Genomic DNA, 24,569 nt, shown 5'->3' on the forward strand with positions numbered 1-24,569 from the left:
GTCGTTACGAGGAAGGAGATTTTGTTTGTGAATGGAACGTGAAGGAGGTGACGCCCCTGGAAGCAATGACAGTGTGTCAGCCGGCGCTTTTTATCTTTCCTCTTTTTCTCCTCCTTTCTTTTTCCCTCCGACATTCTTATTCGTCCTCTTACGTCCTCTTCTTTCTTTTATTTTTATTTCATCTCCACATTACTTTATTCTTCCTTACAATCTTCTTGTTATTTTTTTTCTTGTTCGATTTTATTTTTTCTTCTTCTCTATTCGTTCCTACAGTTCACTTTGCATTACTTCTTTTTCTCTCTTCTAATTTATGCATCTCATGTCCCTCAGTTTTTCTCCAGCTATTATGACTTTTCCCCACTGACAACTTCTATCCAGCTGTTGTAACTTTTCCCAAATTCGGTTTTTTTTTCTCTCTGCCAGTTATAACTATTCCCAAACGCTGCCAATTTTTCTCCACCTGTTTCAGCTTTTCCCAAACGCTGGCAATTATTTTCCCTGGCTGCTGTCATTTTTCCAAATGTCGACACTTTCTCCAGCTTTGTCATTTTCCAAAATGTCGACACTTTCTCCAGCTTTTGTCATTTTTCCAAATGTCGACACCTTTCTCAGGTTTTTTGTCATTTTTCCAAATGTAAACAACACTTTCTCCAGCTTTGGTCATTTTTCCAAATGTCGACACTCTCCAGCTTTTGTCATTTTTCCAAATGTCGACACTTTCTCCAGCTTTTGTCATTTTTCCAAATGTCGACACTTTCTCCAGCTTTTGTCATTTTTCCAAATGTCGACACTTTCTCCAGGTTTTTTGTCATTTTTCCAAATGTCAACACTTTCTCCAGCTTTTGTCATTTTTCCAAATGTGACACTTTCTCCAGCTTTTGTATTTTTCCAAATGTCGACACTTCTCCAGCTTTTGTCATTTTTCCAAATGTCGACACTTTCTCCAGCTTTTGTCATTTTTCCAAATGTCGACACTTTCTCCAGCTTTTTGTCATTTTTCCAAATGTCGATTTCTTTCTCCAGCTTTTGTCATTTTTCCAAATGTCGACACTTTCTCCAGGTTTTGTCATTTTTCCAAATGTCGACAGTTTCTCCAGCTTTGTCATTTTTCCAAATGTCGACAATTTCTCCAGGTTTTTTTGTCATTTTCGAAATGTCGACACTTTCTACAGCTTTTGTCATTTTTCCAAATGTCGACACTTCTCCAGCTTTGTCATTTTTCCAAATGTCGACACTTTCTCCAGGTTTTTGTCATTTTTTTTCCAAATGTCGACACTTTCTCCACTTTTGTCATTTTTTCCAAATGTTCGACACTTTCCTCCATGTTTTTGTTTCATTTTTCCAAATGTCGACACTTTCCCCTCCAGGCTTTTTGTCATTTTTCAAATGTCGACCTTTCTCCAGCATTTTCCAATGTCGACCCTTTTTTCCTCCAGCTTTTTTGTCATTTTTCCAAATGTCGACACTCTCTCCAGCTTTGTCATTTTCCAAATGTCGACCACTTTCTCCAGCTTTTGTCATTTTTTTCCAAACGTCGACACTTTCTCCGGTTTTTTTGTCATTTTTCCAAATGTCAACACTTTCTCCAGCTTTTTGTCATTTTTCCAGATGACGGACACTCAGTCCAGTTTTTTTTTTTTTTTTTTTTATTATTATTATTTTCCCATGGTGGACATTTTTATTATCCAGCCATTGCAACCTTTCCCAAACGCTGCAGCAAATTCCCCCCCAAATACTAACACTATACCACCAGCTATTGCAACTTTTTCCCAGCCGGATCCAGCCGAGGAGAATACCAAGTCGCTTGCACACCTTTAGGAATGACAAAAAAATGGACCAGCCTATAAACTCAAAAACTGATCTGGCCGGAAGCCTAAATTCACTGTTATCTTCCGAGTCTGTCAAAGAGATAAGAGCCAAATCGATGACTCTAAAGTTGCGGATGTGGTATAAAGGAAAACGGAAATCTTCTTCCAGGAAAGGTCTGGAACTTCCAGCTTCCTTGTTTTTTTTTCCAGGATTTCTCTCAATCAAGAGATTAATGGTGTGATTTCCGCCTATCGTCCGAAAAGGATTAGTCGCTGAGAGAGAGAGAGAGAGAGACCTTACAGACCTTACAGTTCGTTCGGGTTGCCCCAGGTCCCTCAGTGTGAGGCGCCTCTTAATGTCTACCAGAGAGTTGGCTAGTACATCTTCCGGTATATCTTGCATCTTCCAATCTTGGATGGTCTGGGATGCAGTTTAGATATTTGTCGAGCTTATTCTTAAACACATCTACGCTCACTCCTGATATATTCCTCAAATGAGCTGGCAACGCATTGAATAGACGCTGCATTATCGATGCTGGTGCGTAGTGGATCAATGTTCTGTGTGCTTTCCCTTATTTTTCCTGTATAGTTTTGGGCACTATTAATCTACCTCTGCTTGCTCTTTCTGATATTTTTAGTTCCATGATATTTTCTGTTTATTCCTTCTATCTGTTTCCATGCCTGAATTATCATGTAGCGTTCTCTCCTTTCTCTTTTAGACTATATAATTTTAGGATTGTAGTCTTTCCCCAGTAGTCTAGGTCCTTAACTTCTTCTATTCTAGCTGTAAAGGACCTTTGTACACTCTCTGTTGTGCAATATCCTTTTGTATGTGGGTACCTTCTATTGCAATATTCAAGTGGACTACGAACATATGTTTTTATAAAGCATGAATCATGTGTTCAGCTTTTTCTTGTTTTGAAGTGCCGTAACAACATTCCCATTTTTTGCTTTACATTTTGCCAACAGAATGGCTATTTGATCATTGCATAACATGTTCCTATTCATCATCGCACCAAGGTCTTTAACTGCTTCCTTATTTGTGATTGTCTCATTATTAGGTCCCCTATATGCATATAGCTTTCCTTCTCTGTCTCCATAATTTATTGATTCAAATTTATCAGAGTTAAATACCATCCTATTTACCTCTGCCCAATCATATACTTTGTTAAGGTCTCTTTGTAGAGCGTTCCTATCTTCATCACAAGTAATTTCTCTACTTAGTTGCTTGTGTCATCATCCCGCGAAACTACTCACTACCGAATCCTTAACATTACTGTCTATGTCTTCAATCATAATAACAAACAATATTGCAGCTAGCACCGTACCTTGTGGCACACCGGATATTACCTTGGTTTCATCCGATTTCTCATCGTTTGCAATAACTATCTGTTTTCTGTTGTGTAAAAATTCTTTTAACCATCTTCCTACTTTATCTACGATATTGTGTTTTCTAATTTTCTTTGCTAATATATTATGGTCTACTTTGTCAAAAGCTTTTGCAAAGTCTAGATAAACCACATCTGTTTCATTTCCGCTTTTCATATTTTTGAATATGTTCTCACGGTGGACTAACAGTTGGGTTTGTGTACTTTTTCCGGGTACGAAACCGTGTTGTCCTATATTAAACAAATTATTTTTTATTAAATGTTTCATAATAGTTTTTTCTTCATTACCCCTTTCATACACTTCATAATATGTGATGTTAGACTCACAGGCCTATAATTACTTGCCTCTAGTCTTGATCCACTTTGAAAGTATGGGGGTGATATATGCTAATTTGTGCTCATCATAAATCTTGCCTGTATCTACACTTTGTCTTAATAATATTGCAAGTGGCTTTGCGATAGAATGAACTACTTTCTTTAACAAAATAGCAGGACTCCATCCGGCCCTGCAGCAGCTCCATTTTTATTTCATTAATTGCCTGCACAATATCAGCTTCATTAATTTCTATGTCAGCTAAATATTCACTATTTTCGTCCCTTACTTCTATATCATTATCTTCATTATCTATTCTAGGGGTGAATTCTCTCTTATATCGTTCTGCCAGTATGTTGCAAATTTCCTTTTTTTCATTCGTTAATCTCCCTTCAATTCTCAGAGGGCCTATTTCTATTCTTCTTTTATTCATCTTCTTCGCATATGAGTATAATAGTTTGGGGTTTTGCTTGATATTTAATAGGGTTTTTTTCTTCCAAGTCCCGTTTTTCATTTTCTTTTGATTGTATAATCTTTTGTTCTGCCTTTTCTATCTTACTTTTTAGTTCTATAACTTTCCATGCATTTTTTTCTTTTGCAAGACCTTTTTTCCACTTTCTGATTTTCTGGAACAAGATCCTTCTGTCTCTTGGTATGCATGAATGATGTTTACTTTTCTTCTTCGGTATATATTTATCCACTATTTTCTCCAATATTTTATATATCTCCGTATTTATTACCCTGTCATCACTTACGAAAATGTTATCCCAATCTTTGTTTAATTCTTCATTATTTTCTGACCATTTTATATTTTTACTGTAGAAGTTGTATTTTCCATAATCCTTCCCACTTTTTCATTTCTTGCTTATCTCTATTTTCACTTGCTTTGGAATGAACTGTTAATTCTATGACATTATGATCTGAAATACTCGCATTATAAACTATTATTTCTTTAACATAATTCATCTCGTTCACAAATACTAGGTCTAAAGTATTTTCCCTTTCTTGTTGGCAGGTGATTTATTTGTTGAATGTTGTATTCTAGTAGCATATCTAATAGCTTTTTCAAATTGCCTCTTATCTTCTGCACTACTATTACTCTCTTTTTTATATGTATAAGTACAACCACAGTCTCCTATTCGTTCTTTCCATTTCTACGAAAGGAAGTTGAAGTCACCAGATAGGAGAATAGTCCAGTCCTTGTGATTTCTACATATATCATCCAATTTTTTCAATTATTAAGTCAAACTCTTTAGTATTAGGAGGTCTATATATTACTATGTTTCATCAATTTTTCAGATTCAAATTCTACCGCTATTAGTTCATATTCTGAGTTACTATATTTCTCATATATTTTTCCTTGTTTTTTGTCTTTCCCATATATTGCGGTTCCCCCTTGATTCCTATTTTTTCTATCTGATCTATAAGTTTGGAACCCTTTTATTTGATCATCATTCCCAGTCTCTTGGGAATACCAGGTTTCACTTATATTCATTATATCTATTTTCTCGAAACGAGAATGCTTAAATTATCCAAGAAATAAATGAAGGATTGTACTCCTTACGCTTCTTCGACAAGAAACTTCAGCAATGGATGAATGAGAGCTACAAGAGCGAATGAAGGAATTAGTAAATCACACTACAGAAATAAACTGGCTAATCATCCTCCCCTCTATCTATCTATCTGGATTACTCAGATAACACAGTGTGGCTAATTATCTACCCCTCCATCTATCTATCTGGATTACTAAGAATGTATTATAAACATTACCGTTAAGGAAATATACATACAGCTATATCTTTACCTCCTCCTCCTCCCCCCCCCCTCTCCTCCTCCTCCTCCCTCCTCCTCCTCCTCCTCCTCCTCCTCCTCCTCCTCCTGCACTCCCTACCCTCCCCCCTACCTACCTTTCAGAGTCGTCGTGGTTCCTGAGCAGCAGCCGGAGCCTGGCTCGGGTGGAGGCGATGGCCTCGTCGCCCTCGAACACCTCGGAGCGGGCCCGCTGCAGCATCTCGTTGATCCTGGAGAGCGTCGAGGACCTGCGGACGTTGTCGGCGTTCTTGGGCGCCAGGGAATGCCCGTTGTCCGCCGAAGTCGTCGGACGGACGTCCCCGCCTCCGCCCCCGCCTCCGCCGCCCTTCCCGTGGGCGGCGGCGGCGTCGTTCGCCTTGGGGCTCTCGATGATCTGCGGGATCTCGAACTTCCTGTTGGCCCTCGACGTCCGCGACGCCCCGTTGACGTACTCGGGCGGGTCGGGCTTCCTCCTCCAGAGGGGGAGGCTGTCCTGGCTGTAGCCGGGGAGGAGGACTGCCCTGCGGGGGTCGATGAGCGGGGGGGCCATGGCGTTGGAGGTGGTCACCTCCTCGTCGTCGCGTCCGGCCGAAGAAGCCTCGGCCTCGGCGGCCAGCTGCTCTCGCATTATCTCATCGTCGTCGTCGGGCCAGAGGGGCAGGACGTCCCTCTCCTCTCCCCGCACATAGATGCGGCCGTCGATGTACTCGAAGTCCTCCGACGTCTCACTGTCCTCCTCCAGGAACCATGGCAGGGCGTGGTAGGGATGCTGGAATTTGCGTGGCATACTTCACACCAACCCCATGGCAGCGCTACACGCACGCTCACGCACATACATACATCCAGGCACACGCACGCATGCATACATAGACACGCACACTGACACACGCTGGACGAGATGTTGGGAGGGCTGCCGCTAGTTCATCCTAGCTGTGGGGGCCGCTTTCCAGGGAGATTCTGGAACTCTGGAAATGCATCGTTTTCCGATGGCGCCGTCCTAGAAGAGAAAGGAGAGAGAAATGCATCAGACTCAACGGGACTTTCTGTCAAGTAAATCGATTCGAAACAATATTATTTATCCTCTTCATTTTTCAACCGAAAGTTTAAAACTTGTTTAGACGCTGAACTAAAGAAGACTAATGACCTCTCGTGCAGGAACTGCAATTGTAAGGAGAGGTATTTTTTGTTTTTCAAAGCATCCAGATTCAATAATACCTCTTCATATTGATGATCATGATATTATAATAACAGCAGTATTAATTGTTGGTTTTGGTATGAAAATTAAAAAGTAACACCAATCTGAATACATCTGAATAATTTAACCTGTTACAATGATGATTGCCAAATGCAGCACAGAAACAAATATACCCCCAAAATAAAAATGAGAAACGTATATAAATGAAATACAATAAGGAAAATAACCTTACAGTAATAAATCAAACATGCGTAAAATATTACATAATTTATATAAAAAAAATATTTAGAACAAAAAGGTACATGAACATACCATGAACAATAATTAAACCATCAGAGGAACACACCTATAACGAAAAACACAAAGAGCTAAATTATATCTTTTATAAATCAACAAACTGATGAGTAAATTGAGAATGAGAGCTTAATACTAACAGTGCACTCCAACACCTATTTCCTGCTTTACATTTATTGAAAAAGTAAAATGCCATTGGAAGATACCCTCTGTAGCCAGTTAAAAAAGGAAAACGAATTAATTTTGGATATACATGCCACAGAAAAAAGAAAAAATTACTGTGTGAGTTTATATAGTCATATTACTCTTACGCTCGAATAGGGAAAAGACAAAGACCGAATTTTCTTCAGCTTCATAAGCAAGATTCTTACTACTATATTTCTGCAGATGCTCACGGCAGGACATTATTTCTCCACTACGTTGCAATTTTTATCCAGAACCCCTTGGCAGCAATAATGGAAGGGGGCGTGGCTTAATTCGCGATGAAAAATTAATACCAGACTCTGCACCAATTTTTTTTCTGGGACTATTTGGCATTAATACCATTAAGGGGGCGTGGCTTGTGTCTTAGCTCGGTTTAAAAGGCCGCAGTTTTCGTCTTAGTACTTTTTAATGAAGCGCGTTTATCTTTTACTATTTTTTGTTTTAAATCAAGGGTAAAATTTATTCAAGAAACCTTTTAGAACATTAGCTGCTCAACATTATTAGCATAACTATAGTGTATATAAAACATGATTAGATGTCTTCTTCGCTAATTACTGTGTTATTGCAAATGAAAATTGTAAAAGGTTGCTCCCTTTTTCCCAATAACTGATTGGAACTTCCTCAAATGTCATAAGAGCCAGACAACTTAATAATTAGAGCCAGCTACTTTGTTATTAGCACCTGCTAACACTAGATAAGTGCGTGCTATTCCAGAATTAGTGGGTGCTGCTTCAGAGTTACTTTTAAAATTATGCAAAATGAAGGTATCTCAGTTGAACTTCAAAACATAACATCTGCAATCACGACCGTCTGTTACATTAGGTAATCTTTGAAGGAACAGGTACACTAATAATAATAATAACATACATAAAGTAATATAAATACAATTATAAATTCGTACATCCTGTTTTGCATATACTGGTATAAATAATAATAATAATCATACTATAATGGGCGTAATGTCTGTCTGTCTGTCTATCATTCAATCACGGCCAAACGGCTGGTCAGATGGGCATGAAACTTGGCAGGGTTATGGTGGGGACCCCTAAGATGGTTTGTAATAGGGTTTCATCCAACCTAACCCCCTCCTTTGTAGGGGGTGGGGGTGAGAAGGGATTCCCTGAAACGGAGTTGTTTCTGGCCGTGAAACGAGGCTGGCTGTTCCCGTAGACTTAGTTACTTTACGAATCTTTATACATAATTTCTGTACAACTTCCCCGGAGAAAGTCGGGAATATTTCAGGTCGGACACAATAGAAGATGAAAATTATCATCAATATCCGCAAGAGACACAATAGAAGATGAAAATTATCATCAATATCCGCAAGATTTTTTGAATAACTTAAATCCATCGGGACTGCCAGTGCACAAAATAACGTTGAAGAAGTACTGCCCGGTAATGTTGCTTTGGAATTTCGATCCTGCCAATGGACATTGCAACGGAACGAGGTGCACCATTATGGAGCTAAACTCCGTCATCGAAATAGCAACGGGCCCTCACACCGGCAAACGTCTGTTCATCCCCCCGATTCCTCTGATGCCTTCGGACAACCAGTTTCCGTTCCAGTTACGGTGCAGGCAGTTTCCCATCAACCTGGCCTTCTCATTCACTGCAAACAAGTCGCAGGGCCAGACTTTGGATCGTGTTGGTGTGTTTCTGCGGTCACCCATGTTCACGCATGGCCAACTGTATGTGGCGATGAGCAGAGCAACTGACTCTGCCATCTTGAAATTAAGTTGTGGACAAACTGATAATATTGTGTACAAAGAGGTTCTGTAGTAGGTATGTATAAAAATCGCCCTTATTTTAATATTGCTGAACAAATAGTACATATAAATGTTTCACTTCTGCACCCATATTTTATCACCCACCATAGATGTGTAAGTTTGCTAATAATAATAATAATAATAATAATAATAATAATCAATAATAAAATAATCAATAATAGAATAAAAATGGGTGGCCCGGCCGTGGAGGAGGGGTTGGGTTTAGGTCGTCAATAGACTTAAGTCAAAGTTAAGCAACATTGGGGCTGGTCAGTCGTTGGATGGGTGACCGCTCTCCTCGGCGTTGATTCCTTGGGAAGGATCTTTACCATATTTCCTCAGTCTACTCAGCTGTAAATGAGTACCTATCCCTGATGGGGTTAGGGTCCAGCTATGGGTTAAATAGCAAACTCAGCAATGATGGAAAGAAATGAAGGAATAAACGACAACGACGTAAATGGAACCTCTGGCAACAGAGGAGCTACGTCCGGCAACCAGGTATTCAACCCAATTGTAGGGGAAGACGGTCAGGTACTTGGAGGTCGTCATCCAGCAACTGATCACCACAACGACAGTAATCAACAGCCTGAGATTATTAGGGCTGACAGTAGGTCAAAAGGAAGAAATATGGACAAGAGAACGAAAATAAGGAAATATGGAGATGCTACACCAGAAGCAACCCGACGGAAAGAGGATATAGAAGAAGATTGGTAAACATCTGGAATGAGAGAATAACTACCCCCAAACAGAGCAGAGGCTGGGCAGACCAAGTAAGGAACATAAAGAAAAAGAACTGGCTCTCCCCAACAGAAAGAGAAGAACTGGAAAGGGAAATGTCACACGACAACGAATTACACGAAGACGAACTGAGAGACGATGCCACAGAAGACGACAGGGAGGATGAGGTATCAAAAACAACGACACACGAAGAAACACCGACGAAGTAACAGAGAGGACGGAATGGGTAGAAAGATTAGACAATGGATGGAGCCAGATACAGAGAGAACAAAGATCCCCTCCATGAAAGCCTACAACCAACCAAGAAATTAAGGAGAAAACAAGTGAGGTAAGAAATAATGGGCCTAATACACACCACCAGTATCACAGAAACAAATAACTTGACATATGCAGGAGCAAGATTAGTAGCAGAACTGATGGGGATTCGAACACCAACACCACCAGCACAACCAACCCAACAGAAACCAAAACAGCAACCTCCTTGGAAAAGCAAATCATGGTGATGAGATCTGACTTGAGTAAACTGAAAGAGATGGCAGCAAAAAAAGGCTAAGAAGCAAGAAAACAAGGAGGAACTCAACGAGAAATACAAAGTACAAGAGAGGGGACTAAACAACACAATAGAAGATGTAAAACAAGAGGCTTAAGGCCAAAGCCACACAAGATCCAACGGTACATGAACAGGAATAAGGGATACCAACAGAACAAACTATTCGGCACCAACCAGAAAAGACTATACAGCCAACTAAGAGGGGAAGACAACCACCAGAAATTCCTGAAGCCGAACCAAGTAAGAGACTCTGGGAAAACATATGGAGCAATCCGGTATCACACAACAAACATGCAACATGGCTCCAGGAAGTCAAGGAAGAACAAACAGGGAGAATAAAACAAAGATTCACAGAGATCAACGAACAGACACAGTCAGGACACCAACTAAAGAAAATGCCAAACTGGAAAGCCCCAGGTCCCGATGAAGTCCATGGATACTGGCTCAAAAAACTTCAAGGCCCATACACCACGAATAGCAGAACAACTCCAGCATTATATCTCAAATCACCAAGCACCCAAATGGATGACCACAGGAAGAACATCCTTAGTACAAAAAGACAAGAGTAAGGGAAATATAGCCAGTAACTACAGGCCTATCACCTGCCTACCAATAATGTGGAAGTTACTAACAGGTATCATCAGTGAAAAGCTATACAACTACCTAGAGGAGACAAACACCATCCCCACCAACAGAAAGGCTGCAGAAGGAAGTGTAGGGGCACAAAAGACCAGCTCCTGATAGACAAAATGGTAATGAAGAACAGTAAGAGGAAAACCAACCTAAGCATGGCATGGATAGACTATAAGAAAGCCTTTGACACTGATACCACACACATGGCTAATAGAATGCCTGAAATATATGGGGCAGAGGAAAACACCATCAGCTTCCTCAAAAATACAATGCGCAACTGGAATACAATACTTACAAGCTCTGTAATAAGACTAGCAGAGTTAATACAGGAGAGGGATCTTCCAGGGCGACTCACTGTCCCCACTACTCTTCGTAGTAGCCATGATTCCCATGACAAAAGTACTACAGAAGATGGATGCCGGGTACCAACTCAAGAAAAGAGGCAACAAAATCAACCATCTGATGTTCATGGACGACATCAAGCTGTATGGTAAGAGCATCAAGGAAATAGATACCCTAATCCAGACTGTAAGGATTGTATTTGGGGACATCAGGATGGAGTTTGGAATAGAAAAATGCGCCTTAGTCAACATACAAAAAGGCAAAGTAACGAGAACTGAAGGGATAAAGCTACCAGATGGGAGCAACATCAAACACATAGATGAGACAGGATACAAATACCTGGGAATAATGGAAGGAGGAGATATAAAACACCAAGAGATGAAGGACACGATCAGGAAAGAATATATGCAGAGACTCAAGGCGATACTCAAGTCAAAACTCAACGCCGTAAATATGATAAAAGCCATAACACATGGGCAGTTGCCAGTAATCAAATACAGCGCAGGAATAGTGGAATGGACGAAGGCAGAACTCCGCAGCATAGATCAGAAAAACCAGGAAAACAAATGACAATACACAAAGCACTACACCCAAGAGCAAATACGGACAGACTATACATAACACGAAAGGAAGGAGGGAGAGGACTACTAAGTATAGAGGACTGCGTCAACACGAGAACAGAGAACTGGGGGCAATATCTGAAAACCAGTGAAGACGAGTGGCTAAAGAGTGCATGGGAAGAAGGACTAATAAAAGTAGACGAAGACCCAGAAATATACAGAGACAGAACAATGACAAACAGAACAGAGGACTGGCACAACAAACCAATGCACGGACAATACATGAGACAAACTAAAGAACTAGCCAGCGATGACAATTGGCAAATGGCTACAGAGGGGAGAGCTAAAGAAGGAAACTGAAGGAATGATAACAACGGCACAAGATCAGGCCCTAAGAACCAGATATGTTCAAAGTACGATAGACGGAAATAACATCTCTCCCATATGTAGGAAGTGCAATACGAAAAATGAAACCATAAACCACTAGCAAGCGAATGCCCGGCACTTGCACAGAACCAGTACAAAAAGAGGCATGATTCAGTGGCAAAAGCCCTCCACTGGAGCCTATGCAAGAAACATCAGCTACCTTGCAGTAATAAGTGGTACGAGCACCAACCTGAAGGAGTGATAGAAAACGATCACGCAAAGATCCTCTGGGACTATGGTATCAGAACGGATAGGGTGATACGTGCAAACAGACCAGACGTGACGTTTGATTGACAAAGTCAAGAAGAAAGTATCACTCATTGATGTCGCAATACCATGGGGACACCAGAGTTGAAGAGAAAGAGGCGGGAAAAAAATGGATAAGTATCAAGATCTGAAAATAGAAATAGAAGGATATGGGATATGCCAGTGGAAAATCGTACCCATAATCATATGAGCACTAGGCACGATCCCAAGTTACCCTGAAAAGGAATCTAGAAAACCTAGAGGCTGGAAGTAGCTCCAGGACTCATGCAGAAGATGTGATCCTAGAAACGGCACACATAGTAAGAAAAAGTGATGGACTCCTAAGGAGGCAGGATGCAACCCGGAACCCCACACTATAAAATACCACCCAGTCAAATTGGAGGACTGTGATAGAGCAAAAAAAAAAAAACAAAAAAAAATAATAATTATAGACAAAATGGTAATGAAGAACAGTAGGAGAAGGGAAACCAACCTAAGCATGGCATGGATAGACTATAAGAAAGCCTTCGACATGATACCACACACATGGCTAATAGAATGCCTGAAAATATATGGGGCAGAGGAAAACACCATCAGCTTCCTCAAAAACACAATGCGCAACTGGAATACAATACTTACAAGCTCTGGAATAAGACTAGCAGAGGTTAATATCAGGAGAGGGATCTTCCAGGGCGACTCACTGTCCCCACTACTCTTCGTAGTAGCCATGATTCCCATGACAAAAGTACTACGAGAAATGGATGCCGCGGGTACCAACTCAAGAAAAGAGGCAACAAAATCAACCATCTGATGTTCATGGACGACATCAAGCTGTATGGTAAGAGCATCAAGGAAATAGATACCCTAATCCAGACTGTAAGGATTGTATTTGGGGACATCAGGATGGAGTTTGAATAGAAAAATGCGCCTTAGTCAACATACAAAAAGGCAAAGTAACGAGAACTGAAGGGATAAGGCTACCAGATGGAGCAACATCAAACACATAGATGAGACAGGATACAAATACCTGGGAATAATGGAAGGAGGGGATATAAAACACCAAGAGATGAAGGACACGATCAGGAAAGAATATATGCAGAGACTCAAGGCGATACTCAAGTCAAAACTCAACGCCGGAAATATGATAAAAGCCATAAAACACATGGGCAGTGGCCAGTAAGTAATCAGATACAGCGCAGGAATAGTGGAATGGACGAAGGCAGAACTCCGCAGCATAGATCAGAAAACCAGGAAACATATGACAATAGACAAAGCACTACACCCAAGAGCAAATACGGACAGACTATACATAACACGAAAGGAAGGAGGGAGAGGACTACTAAGTATAGAGGACTGCGTCAACACCGAGAACAGAGCACTGGGGCAATATCTGAAAACCAGTGAAGACGAGTGGCTAAAGAGTGCATGGGAAGAAGGACTAATAAAAGTAGACGAAGACCCAGAAATATACAGAGACAGGAGAATGACAGACAGAACAGAGGACTGGCACACAAACCAATGCAAGGACAATACATGAGACAGACTAAAGAACTAGCCAGCGATGACAATTGGCAATGGTTACAGAGGGGAGAGCTAAAGAAGGAAACTGAAGGAATGATAACAGCGGCACAAGATCAGGCCCTAAGAACCAGATATGTTCAAAGAACGATAGACGGAAATAACATCTCTCCCATATGTAAGAAGTGCAATACGAAAAATGAAACCATAAACCACATAGCAAGCGAATGCCCGGCACTTGCACAGAACCAGTACAAAAAGAGGCATGATTCAGTGGCAAAAGCCCTCCACTGGAGCCTGTGCAAGAAACATCAGCTACCTTGCAGTAATAAGTGGTACGAGCACCAACCTGAGGGAGTGATAGAAAACGACCACGCAAAGATCCTCTGGGACTATGGAATAAGGACGGATAGGGTGATACGTGCAAACAGACCAGACGTGACGTTGATTGACAAAGTCAAGAAGAAAGTATCACTCATTGATGTCGCAATACCATGGGGCACCAGAAGTTTCAAAGAAGGAAAGAGAGGGAAAAAAATGGATTAAAGTATCAAGATCTGAAAATAGAAATAAGAAGGATATGGGATATGCCAGTGGAAATATTACCCATAATCGTGAAAGTACTAGGCGCACGATCCCAAGATCCACCCTGAAAAGGAATCTAGAAAAAACTAGAGGCTGAAGTAGCTCCGGGCCTCATCAGAAGAGTGTGATCCGAGAAACGGCACACATAGTAAGAAAAGTGATGGACTCCTAAGGAGGCAGGATGCAACCCGGAACCCCACACTATAAATACCACCCAGTCGAATTGGAGGACTGTGATAGAGCAAAAAAAAAAAATAAATAAATAAATAAATAATAATAATAATAATCGAAGACCTAGAAATATACAGACAGGAGAATGACAAACAGAACAGAGGAATGGCACAACAAACCAATGCACGGACAACACATGAGACAGACTAAAGAACTAGCCAGCGATGACACATGGCAATGGCTACTGAGGGGAAAGCTCAAGAAGGAAACTGAAGAAATGATAACAGCGGCAAAAGATCAGGCCCTAAGAACCAGATATGTTCAAAGAACGATAGATGGAAATAACATCTCTCCTATATGAGGAAGTGCAATACAAAAAATGAAACCATAAACCACACAGCAAGCGAATGTCCGGCACTTGCACAGAACCAGTACAAAAAGAGGCATGATTCAGTAGCAAAAGCCCTCCACTGGAGCCTGTGCAAGAAACACCAGCTACCTTGCAGTAATAAGTGGTACGAGCACCAACCTGATGGAGTGATAGAAAACGATCAGGCAAAGATCCTCTGGGACTATGGTATCAGAAAAGATTAGGGTGATAAGTGCAAAATAGACCAGACGTGACGTTGATTGACAAAATCAAGAAGAAAGTATCACTCATTGATGTCGCAATACCATGGGACACAAGAGTTGAAGAGAAAGAAAGGGAAAAAAGGATAGTATCAAGATCTGAAAATAGAAATAAGAAGGATATGGGATATGCCAGTGGAAATTGTACCCATAATCATAGGAACACTAGGCACGATCCCAAGATCCCTGAAAAGGAATCTGGAAAAACTAGAGGCTGAAGTAGCTCCAGGACTCATGCAGAAGAGTGTGATCCTAGAAACTGCGCACATAGTAAGAAAAGTGATGGACTCCTAAGGATGCAGGATGCAACCCGGAATTCCACACTATAAATACCACCCAGTCGAATTGGAGAATTGTGATAGAGCAAAAAAAAAAAATAATAATAATATAAATAATAATAATAATAATAATAATAATAATAATAGACTTAAATCAAGATAATTACGAATATACATTCATTAATCCTGTTCTGTATATTACTCAAACTACACATCCACAGCTTTTGTTTGTGTATGACAACTAATTTCTGCTAGACTATTAAAACTATCTTTATCCTCTCTCCATTCGCTCAAGACTAAATTTTGCTGAATAATAACCATCTGCCTAAAGAGCCAATTTCGCTTGATACTTGCCCGGCCGCAAGTTTTTATATTATTTATCATCTAGACTTCACAAGAGCTATTAGGTAAATTCTTTGAAGATGGAAATTAACGTCTGCCCGACTCAGAGAGAGAGAGAGAGAGAGAGAGAGAGAGAGAGAGAGACTGGGGCAATGTCTGTAAAGTTTGGGCAATTACCCGTTTCACTTTAACAACTTGATTACCGAAGGAATAACTTGGAGAGAGAGAGAGAGAGAGAGAGAGAGAGAGAGAGAGAGAGAGAGAGAGAGAGAGAGAGAGAGATCATAGGTCGACAATAATAAAGATGTTAAACGTTCGTGCATAATTTATAAACACTTTGGACGATTAATAAAGTGTTTATTGTACACGAACTTTTAACATTTTTATTATTGTGGAGCCCTTAGAATATTGTATAAACTCTTGTGATGAGCTTTTTCCAAAATAATAATAATAATAATAATAATAATAATAATAATAATAATAATAATAAGTGGAAGTTACTAACAAGTATCATTAGTGAAAGGCTATACAATTACCTAGAGGAGACAAACACCATCCCCCACCAACAGAAAGGCTGCAGAAGGAAGTGTAGGGGCACAAAAGACCAGCTCCTGATAGACAAAATGGTAATGAAGAACAGTAAGAGAAGGAAAACCAACCTAAGCATGGCATGGATAGGCTATAAGAAAGCCTTCGACATGATACCACACACATGGCTAATAGAATGCCTGAAAATATATGGGGCAGAGGAACACCATCAGCTTCCTCAAAAATACAATGCGCAACTGGTAATACAATACTTACAAGCTCTGGAATAAGAATAGCAGAGGTTAATATCAGGAGAGGGATCTTCCAGGGCGACTCACTGTCCCCACTACTCTTCGTAGTAGCCATGATTCCCATGACAAAAGTACTACAGAAGATGGATGCCGGGTACCAACTCAAGAAAAGAGGCAACAAAATCAACCATCTGATGTTCATGGACGACATCAAGCTGTATAGTAAGAGCATCAAGGAAATAGATACCCTAATCCAGACTGTAAGGATTGTATCTGGGGACATCAGGATGGAGTTTGGAATAGAAAAATGTGCCTTAGTCAACAGGACAAAAAGGCAAAGTGGGAACGAGAACTGAAGGGATAAAGCCACCAGATGGGAGCAACATCAAACACATAGATGAGACAGGATACAAATACCTGGGAATAATGGAAGGAGGGGATATAAAACACCAAGAGATGAAGGACACGATCAGGAAAGAATATATGCAGAGACTCAAGGCGATACTCAAGTCAAAACTCCGCCGGAAATATGATAAAAGCCATAAACACATAGGCAGTGCCAGTAATCAGATACAGCGCAGGAATAGTGGAATGGACGAAGGCAGAACTCCGCAGCATAGATCAGAAAAACCAGGAGACATATGGACAAAATACAAAAGGACTACACCCAAGAGCAAATACGGACAGACTATACATAACACGAAAGGAAGGAGGGTAGAGGACTACTAAGTATAGAGAAACAGAGCACTGGGCAATATCTGAAAAACCAGTGAAGACGAGTGGCTAAAGAGTGCATGGGAAGAAGGACTAATAAAAGTAGACGAAGACCCAGAAATATACAGAGACAGGAGAATGGACAGACAGAACAGAGGACTGGCACAACAAACCAATGCACGGACAACATGAGACAGACTAAATAACTAAGCCAGCGATGACACATAGCAATGGCTACTGAGGGGAGAGCTAAAGAAGGAAACTGAAGGAATGATAACAGCGGCACAAGATCAGGCCCTAAGAACCAGATATGTTCAAAGAACGATAGATGGAAATAACATCTCTCCCATATGTAGGAAGTGCAATACGAAAAATGAAACCATAAACCACATGGCAAGCGAATGCCTGGCACTTGCACAGAACCAGTACAAAAAGAGGCATGTTCAGTGGCAAAAGCCCTCCACTGGAGCCTGTGCAAGAAATATCAGCTACCTTGCAGTAATAAGTGGTACGAGCACCAACCTGAGGGAGTGGATGATAGAAAACGATCATGCAAAGATCCTCTGGGGACTATGGTATCAGAACGGATAGGGTGATACGTGCAAATAGACCAGACGTGACGATGATTGACAAAGTCAAAAAGAAAGTATCACTCACTGATGTCGCAATACCATGGGACACCAGAGTTGAAGAGAAAGAGGGAAAAAATGGATAAGTATCAAGATCTGAAAATAGAAATAAGAAGGATATGGGATATGCCAGTGGAAATCGTACCCATAATCATAGGAACACTAGGCACGATCCCAAGATCCCTGAAAAGGAATCTAGAAAAACTAGAATCTGAAGTAGCTCCAGGACTCATGCAAAAGTGTGATCCTAGAAATGGCGCACATAGTAAGAAAAGTGAAGGACTCCTAAGGAGGCCAGGATGCAACCCGGAACCACACACTAAAAAAAAAAAAAAAATAAAAAAAAAAAAAAAAAAATAATAATAATAATAATAATAATAATAATAATAATATTAATAATAATAATAATGGCAGAAGACATGTTCACGATTCAGCGATAAAAGCAAGAATGTGGCAGTGACTGATGCGTTGTTCTTCTCTCTCGAGCCACCCACTGCTATGGAAAACGACTTGAATGTTGGAAAAAATACAGATAATATATCCTTCAGTCTTTATGAATGCTGAGGACCGCGTGCAATTCTGACCAACATTTGCAATGGAAGGGATTATATTCCACGACTTAATTCGCCTCTGCAGTTCATGCAAGATTTATATCAATTCTGGCAAAGACAAAGAACGTCCCCTTCCCCCTTCCTCCAACTACACAACCCCCCCCCCCCCCCCGCCAACACCACAATAAACGTTGGCTCACAAAAAGTTTGCTAGCTAACGCAATTTCATTCATCGAGATTTAATTGGATCAGCGTAAAACGAAAAGCTGTCCACAATATTGTACCTCACATACACACACACACACACACAACTGGGCCCATGGTTTTCCCAAAACAATATTAGTTTTTTATCGTTCGTGACTAAATGAAAAACAGCATCAGTTTTGTTTACGTCGTCAACGGGAAACTAAATCTTAGTTTGTTTGTTTGTTTATTTGTATGGTGTTTTTACGTTGAATGGAACCAGTGTTATTCAGCAACAAGACCAACGGCTTCACGTGACTTCCGAAATTTCTATCACCAGAAATACACATCTCTGACTCCTCAATGGAATGCCCGCCCCAAGAATCGAACTCGCGTCACCGAGGTGGCTGGCTAAAGACCATAAACGATTACAAACACTGAGGCGCTTTCTAAATCTTGGGTTGTTTCTTGCAATTTCTCTTTTAGAAAGGGATTGATGGCCTTATCATTGCCTCACAAACATATAGAAAATGTTCCTTGACGAAAAAATATTCGAGGTTTTGGATCAATGTGAGTGTTTTAAAATAGGTGGATTACTTTTTGTTTTAAAAAATATATTGACAATCCAAATGACAGTATTTGATTTGGTTCCAATTTCTCTTGAAAATATTAAGAGTAATTTTCTTGTAAATAAAAATAATAACCCTCTATTAAAGGTATTCTTGATGTGAGGTCAATTCAAAATACTGGAATGTATTCTCAGAGCAAAAGAAAAAAAAGTAATTGATAATGGGAATTAAGTTTCTACGATTGCACTCATTCAATTTAATGCAGATTTCGTCCACAAATAATAACAGTACTTTGAGCAGAGTTCTAATATCCGTTGCAATATACAAACCATATGATATAACAGACATGAGATATTATTACATTATAATATTCATCAAATATCCTTTGAAAATCTAAAAGCAGGCCTACTCATTACATGAGAAACTGGTTAGTGTCTTCGTAAGGTCGGCCTCTTTTATAAGGTCATACTCTTGGTATGGTCAGTCCGATCAGCCTCTTAGCAGAGGTGGGACTTTTTAAGGTCGCCTCTTAGAAACGTCAGTTACTTAGTAAGGTCGGCCCCTTAGTAAGGTCAAGTCTCCTTAATGACTGCCTCTTGCTCAGGCCAGTGCTTTAGGGTCTATAGTCGATTCATTTAAGGTAGATTCTTGCGCCTACGAGACGTTTGTTTGGCGCCTGATTGGCTGGTAGCGGGAGGCAGCAGCTGCTCGCTCAGTGGGTCATATTTTCGTTGTAGCTCATAAAACTAGCAATATGTTTACATTTCTTAATTTAAGTCTCACGTTTTACAAAGATAGGAAAGTTTTGGTCATACCAAAGGATTCGGTATTAAATGTACAATTAAATAATCTTTTCCTGAAATCAATAAGTTAAAATACAAAGGAATTACAACGAGTAGAAGTAAAGGGAGAAACATTTCATTCTTTATACCTGTTTTTATTCATCATCGGATTTTGCATAATTCATGAGATCAAGATAAAATAAAATCTTGTGTTATTAAACAATAAAATCACCCTGAATACGCTGGTGCTTTCAGATTTTAAATGCGTGTAATATGTAAAGAGAAAATGAAGAATATGTCTTATTATGTTGCATTCTTGCTTGACTGGTTTGACAGTAGTGCCGAGACATCGTTGGGTCCTCTCAGCTAGAGCCGTTGGCGTGTTGGCAGTTGCCAATGGCGATATGAGAAGTTTGCAGTTTCGAGACTATGTATTCACCGAATTATTATGTCATTACATTTTCTAATAATAAATGCATAGAATTCCCTTATGACTTTCGAACATTTTTACTACAAATATCATATATGTCCGTATTTCTGGGACATGGACTCTGATAAAAAAAAAGTAAAGTAATCAGCATGGAATGTATCTGGTTATCGTTGGAGGTGTAGGCTGGCCGCGGCCCGCGGCGGGAAATTCAGTCCAGGAATGAATTTGAAATCTACGGACCTACTTCGCACTCTTCAGCTCATCCTTAGTTTTAATGAGGTTGGTTCAACATATTGTTTTCTAATTTTCTTATATGAATATATTTTCAAACGAAAGAGATATCAGAGACTTAATTGAGTGATATGAAATAATAATCTCAGGGTGGAGCAATAAACAGCAACGAACTAAGCACGATTTCTTTTCTTTTCAAGCAGATGTCTCGAGATGACAGCACCATTTCCAGATTTATTTGCAAGTCAAGCTCGCAACATTATAATGAATGTTCATCGTTACTTCAGCTCACAGTGGGGAACAGACTCAAGAAATGAAGTATTTGAGAAGACCGCCAAAGCTACAGGAGTGCCAACCAACACAGTGAAAAAAATCAAGCGACAGTCATCTGAGTGTGGTAACGTCCCCTTCGCTTCACCTGTATATCCCAGGAAGAGGATCCGAGTGAAGGACAAGGTGGATAGTTTTGAAAATGAGTGTATTCGGAAGGAGATTTGTCTTTTTACGAGAGAGGAGAGCTCCCAACGTTAGATGCCCTACTGGAAAAAGTGAAGGAAGACCCGGTAAAGTTTAATGGTGGAAGGACAACGTTATGGAAAATTGTGAGAGTGATTGGATTCCGGTACAAAAAAGTGACGAGTGGAAGAGCAATTTCAATGGAACGTGATGATATAGTGGCAGCGAGAACTGAATATCTACGGTTAATTGAAAGAATAGGAAATTGTAGTCCAACGAACGTAAACCTGAAGTATTCCTAGATGAAACTTGGATAAACCAAAATGAATGTGTACGTCAGTGTTGGACAACGGGTGAAAGGCGAAATAGGACCCAAACTTAAGACTGGAAATGGTCAAGATTTATTGTGGTGCACGCGGGGAGTGAGAAGGGGTTTGTCAAAGATGCGCTATTGTTGTTTAGGTCAAATAATGGTGCCAAAGGGGACTACCATGATTCAATGGACCATGAAAGGTTTTTAAAGTGGTTTAAGGAACAACTATTGCCTAATATAGAAGATAGATCTCTAATCATAATGGACAATGCTCCCTACCATAGCAAAATGAGAAAATAAAGTGCCAACACCAGCAACAGAAAAAAGTGAAGTCATAGAGTGGCTTTCCTCTAATAACGTCACCCACGACCCATCAGCAACAAAGCCAAAATTGCTGCAGATTGCCAAGTGTCACAAAGAAAAACACGAGGTATGTGATAGATGAGATAGCCCGTGCAAATGGTCATGATGGTGCTCAGACTGCCACCATATTATTGTCAGTTTAACCCCATAGAACTTATATGGGCTCAAATAAATGGGGATATCAGAAAAAATAACTCTGATGCCAAATTAGAAGATGATTATAGGAGGAAAGATGTTGCTAGAGAGCATATGTTTGAAAGTTTTGTTATTGACATTGGAGATGACGAAACTGACAGTGATGATATTGATATTAGGGAGGATGAGACTGACAGTGATGATATATATCAATGATTTTCCATTATTTTTTTTTTTAAAGTTGAAGACCTAATAGTGTTTCTATAGTTTTCCATTTTTTAGAGCGGCAATTTCATAACTACAGTATATCCATATGAGTTTCCTTTTTTTAATATTTTAATGGCAAAACAATGTACATATCTGTTTATAAATTCTTTTTACTTGGTTTAATAGAAAAGGGGATATCAATGTATCTATAATTTCCCATTCTTTTTGTTCCAATAGGTAATGACATGACTATGTATATATGTATGATTTTCCTTTATTTTTTAAATAATGATGACGTAAGAAAATTTGTAAGATTTTAATTTCTTTTTGTTCATATCGATAGCCTAATGACATACCAATGTAAGCCTAATGTGTATGACTTTCTTTTGTGTTCATGATATAATATATCTGCATGAATTTCCATTCTTTTTGTATAAAAAGATGATGATATAACAGTCTTCTGATTAGTCTCCTTATCCTATATGTACTATATATTATATACAATTATGCAGGGCTGTGGGAACGGTTACGGGAGCTATTCTAACTCCAGGTATGAATCAAGTGATTCAAGAATATCAACTACCTCAGGAGAAAACTAAGCAAATTTTCCTTAAACACATGTTGTAGAACCATGTTGTCAAGTGTAACATGTCTATAAAGGGGGAGATAAACATTCTGGTGTAAGAGTAACTCAAGCAATTCTGAAAAAGACAGTATATTATATTCGTTACATCGTCAACAAATTTTATGGTAAAAAATAAACATTTTGTACTTTTGTTTATGAGTGAACATAATGAAAACCCATAAGCTTTTGATGTTATTGGCCAGAGAAAACAAGTTCTGTTATTTATCAGTGATCCTCATAAAGCATGTACATTTCTCACTTAGACTAAATTGAAGCCAACACCCAGATGCATCCATCTGATTATTTACTTTTCTTTTATCAGATATGTCCAGAAATACGGACATATATAATATTTTAGTAAAAATGTTCGAAAGTCATAATGGGAATTCTATGCATTTATTTATAGAAAATGTAATGACATAATAATTCGGTAAATCATAGTCTCGAAACTGCAAACTTCTCATATCGCCAATTGGCAACTGCCAACCACCCAACGGCTCTAGCTGAGAGGACCCAACGATGTGTCTCGGCACTACTGTCAAACCGAGTCAAGCACGGATGCAACATAATAAGACATATTCTTCATTTTCTCTTTACATATTACACGCATTTAAAATCTGAAAGCACCAGCGTATTCAGGGTGATTTTATTGTTTTAAAACACAAGATTTAATTTTATCTTGATCTCGTGAATTATGCAAAATCCGATGATGAATAAAAACAGGTATAAAGAATGAAATGTTTCTCCCTTCACTTCTACTCGTTGTAATTCCTTCCTTTTTATTTTAACTTATGATTTCAGGAAAAGATTCCTTAATTGTATATTTAATACTGAATCCTTTGGTATGACCAAAACTTTCCTATCTTTTGTAAACGTGAGATAAATGAAGAAATGTAAACATATTGCTTGTTTTCTAAGCTACAAACGAAAATATGACCCACTGAGCGAGCAGTCTGCCTCCCGCTACCAGCCAATCAGAGGCCGCCAAACAAACGTCTCGTAGGCGCAAGAATCTACCTTAAATGAATCGACTATAATTAAGGTCATTCTCTTAGTAATGTCAGTGTCTTCGTAAGATCAGTTTCTTAGAAAGGTCAGTATCTTCTTAAGGTTAGAGTTTTCTTAGTAAGGTCGTGCCTTCATAAAGTCACAACGTGTGAGTTTCGCATTCCAGGAAGGCGCCCTTGAAATGGGAGAGGAAAATGTGACATTAAAATCACGTTGCAGGGTCGCCCTTTCCCGTCGAAAATCCGATACAACGGGTCTCTCTCTCTCTCTCTCTCTCTAACACACACACACAGGCATAAATAGAAGAAAATCATATATTGATGAATTTAAAAACGTATTTCGTTCATAACATGACTCTCTCTCTCTCTCTCTCTCTCTCTCTCTCTCTCTCTCCTCTCTCTCTCTCTCTGACATAGTATACTTAATAGCAAAACATACAAGATTCATTGCTGTCTTTTTATAAATTACTCTCTCTCTCTATCTCTCTCTCTCTCTCTCTCGCTCTCTCTCTCTTACATTAAGCCACATAATGGAAGAAAAAAAATTCCTAATGTATTCACTTTTAAATGGCCACTCCCCCATAAATCAAAACTCTCAAAGCTATCTGTTTATCATCATGCAAAAACCCATAATCTAGTCAACTTCATACAGCCACTCTCCCGCTAAATTAAAAATTCTCTCCTCTCTCTCTCTCTCTCTCTCTCCTAGCTACCTACCTCCCAGACATTTGCAAGAGGGATCAACATTCCCTATACATCTCCTTGGAAGAACTTTTTTTAATTCCTTTGTATCTTCGTTCCTTCCCTTGGAGAACTG

General features: G+C 39.6%; 1 protein-coding gene across 1 annotated transcript in view; it reads right to left on the bottom strand.

The window, feature by feature from the left end:
• Nucleotides 1–5,412: 5,412 nt before the first annotated feature.
• The window catches only part of LOC135208953 (uncharacterized), a 279,370-nt gene continuing 260,213 nt past the window's right edge, over nt 5,413–24,569 (bottom strand). Inside the window, exon 2 of the mRNA XM_064241508.1 lies at nt 5,413–6,297. Coding sequence (XP_064097578.1) covers nt 5,413–6,087 — 675 coding nt within the window. The 5' untranslated portion in view covers nt 6,088–6,297. The remainder of the gene's footprint in view (nt 6,298–24,569) is intronic.

Source organism: Macrobrachium nipponense, chromosome 37 (genome assembly GCF_015104395.2).
Source record: "Macrobrachium nipponense isolate FS-2020 chromosome 37, ASM1510439v2, whole genome shotgun sequence".
Taxonomy (NCBI): domain Eukaryota; kingdom Metazoa; phylum Arthropoda; class Malacostraca; order Decapoda; family Palaemonidae; genus Macrobrachium; species Macrobrachium nipponense.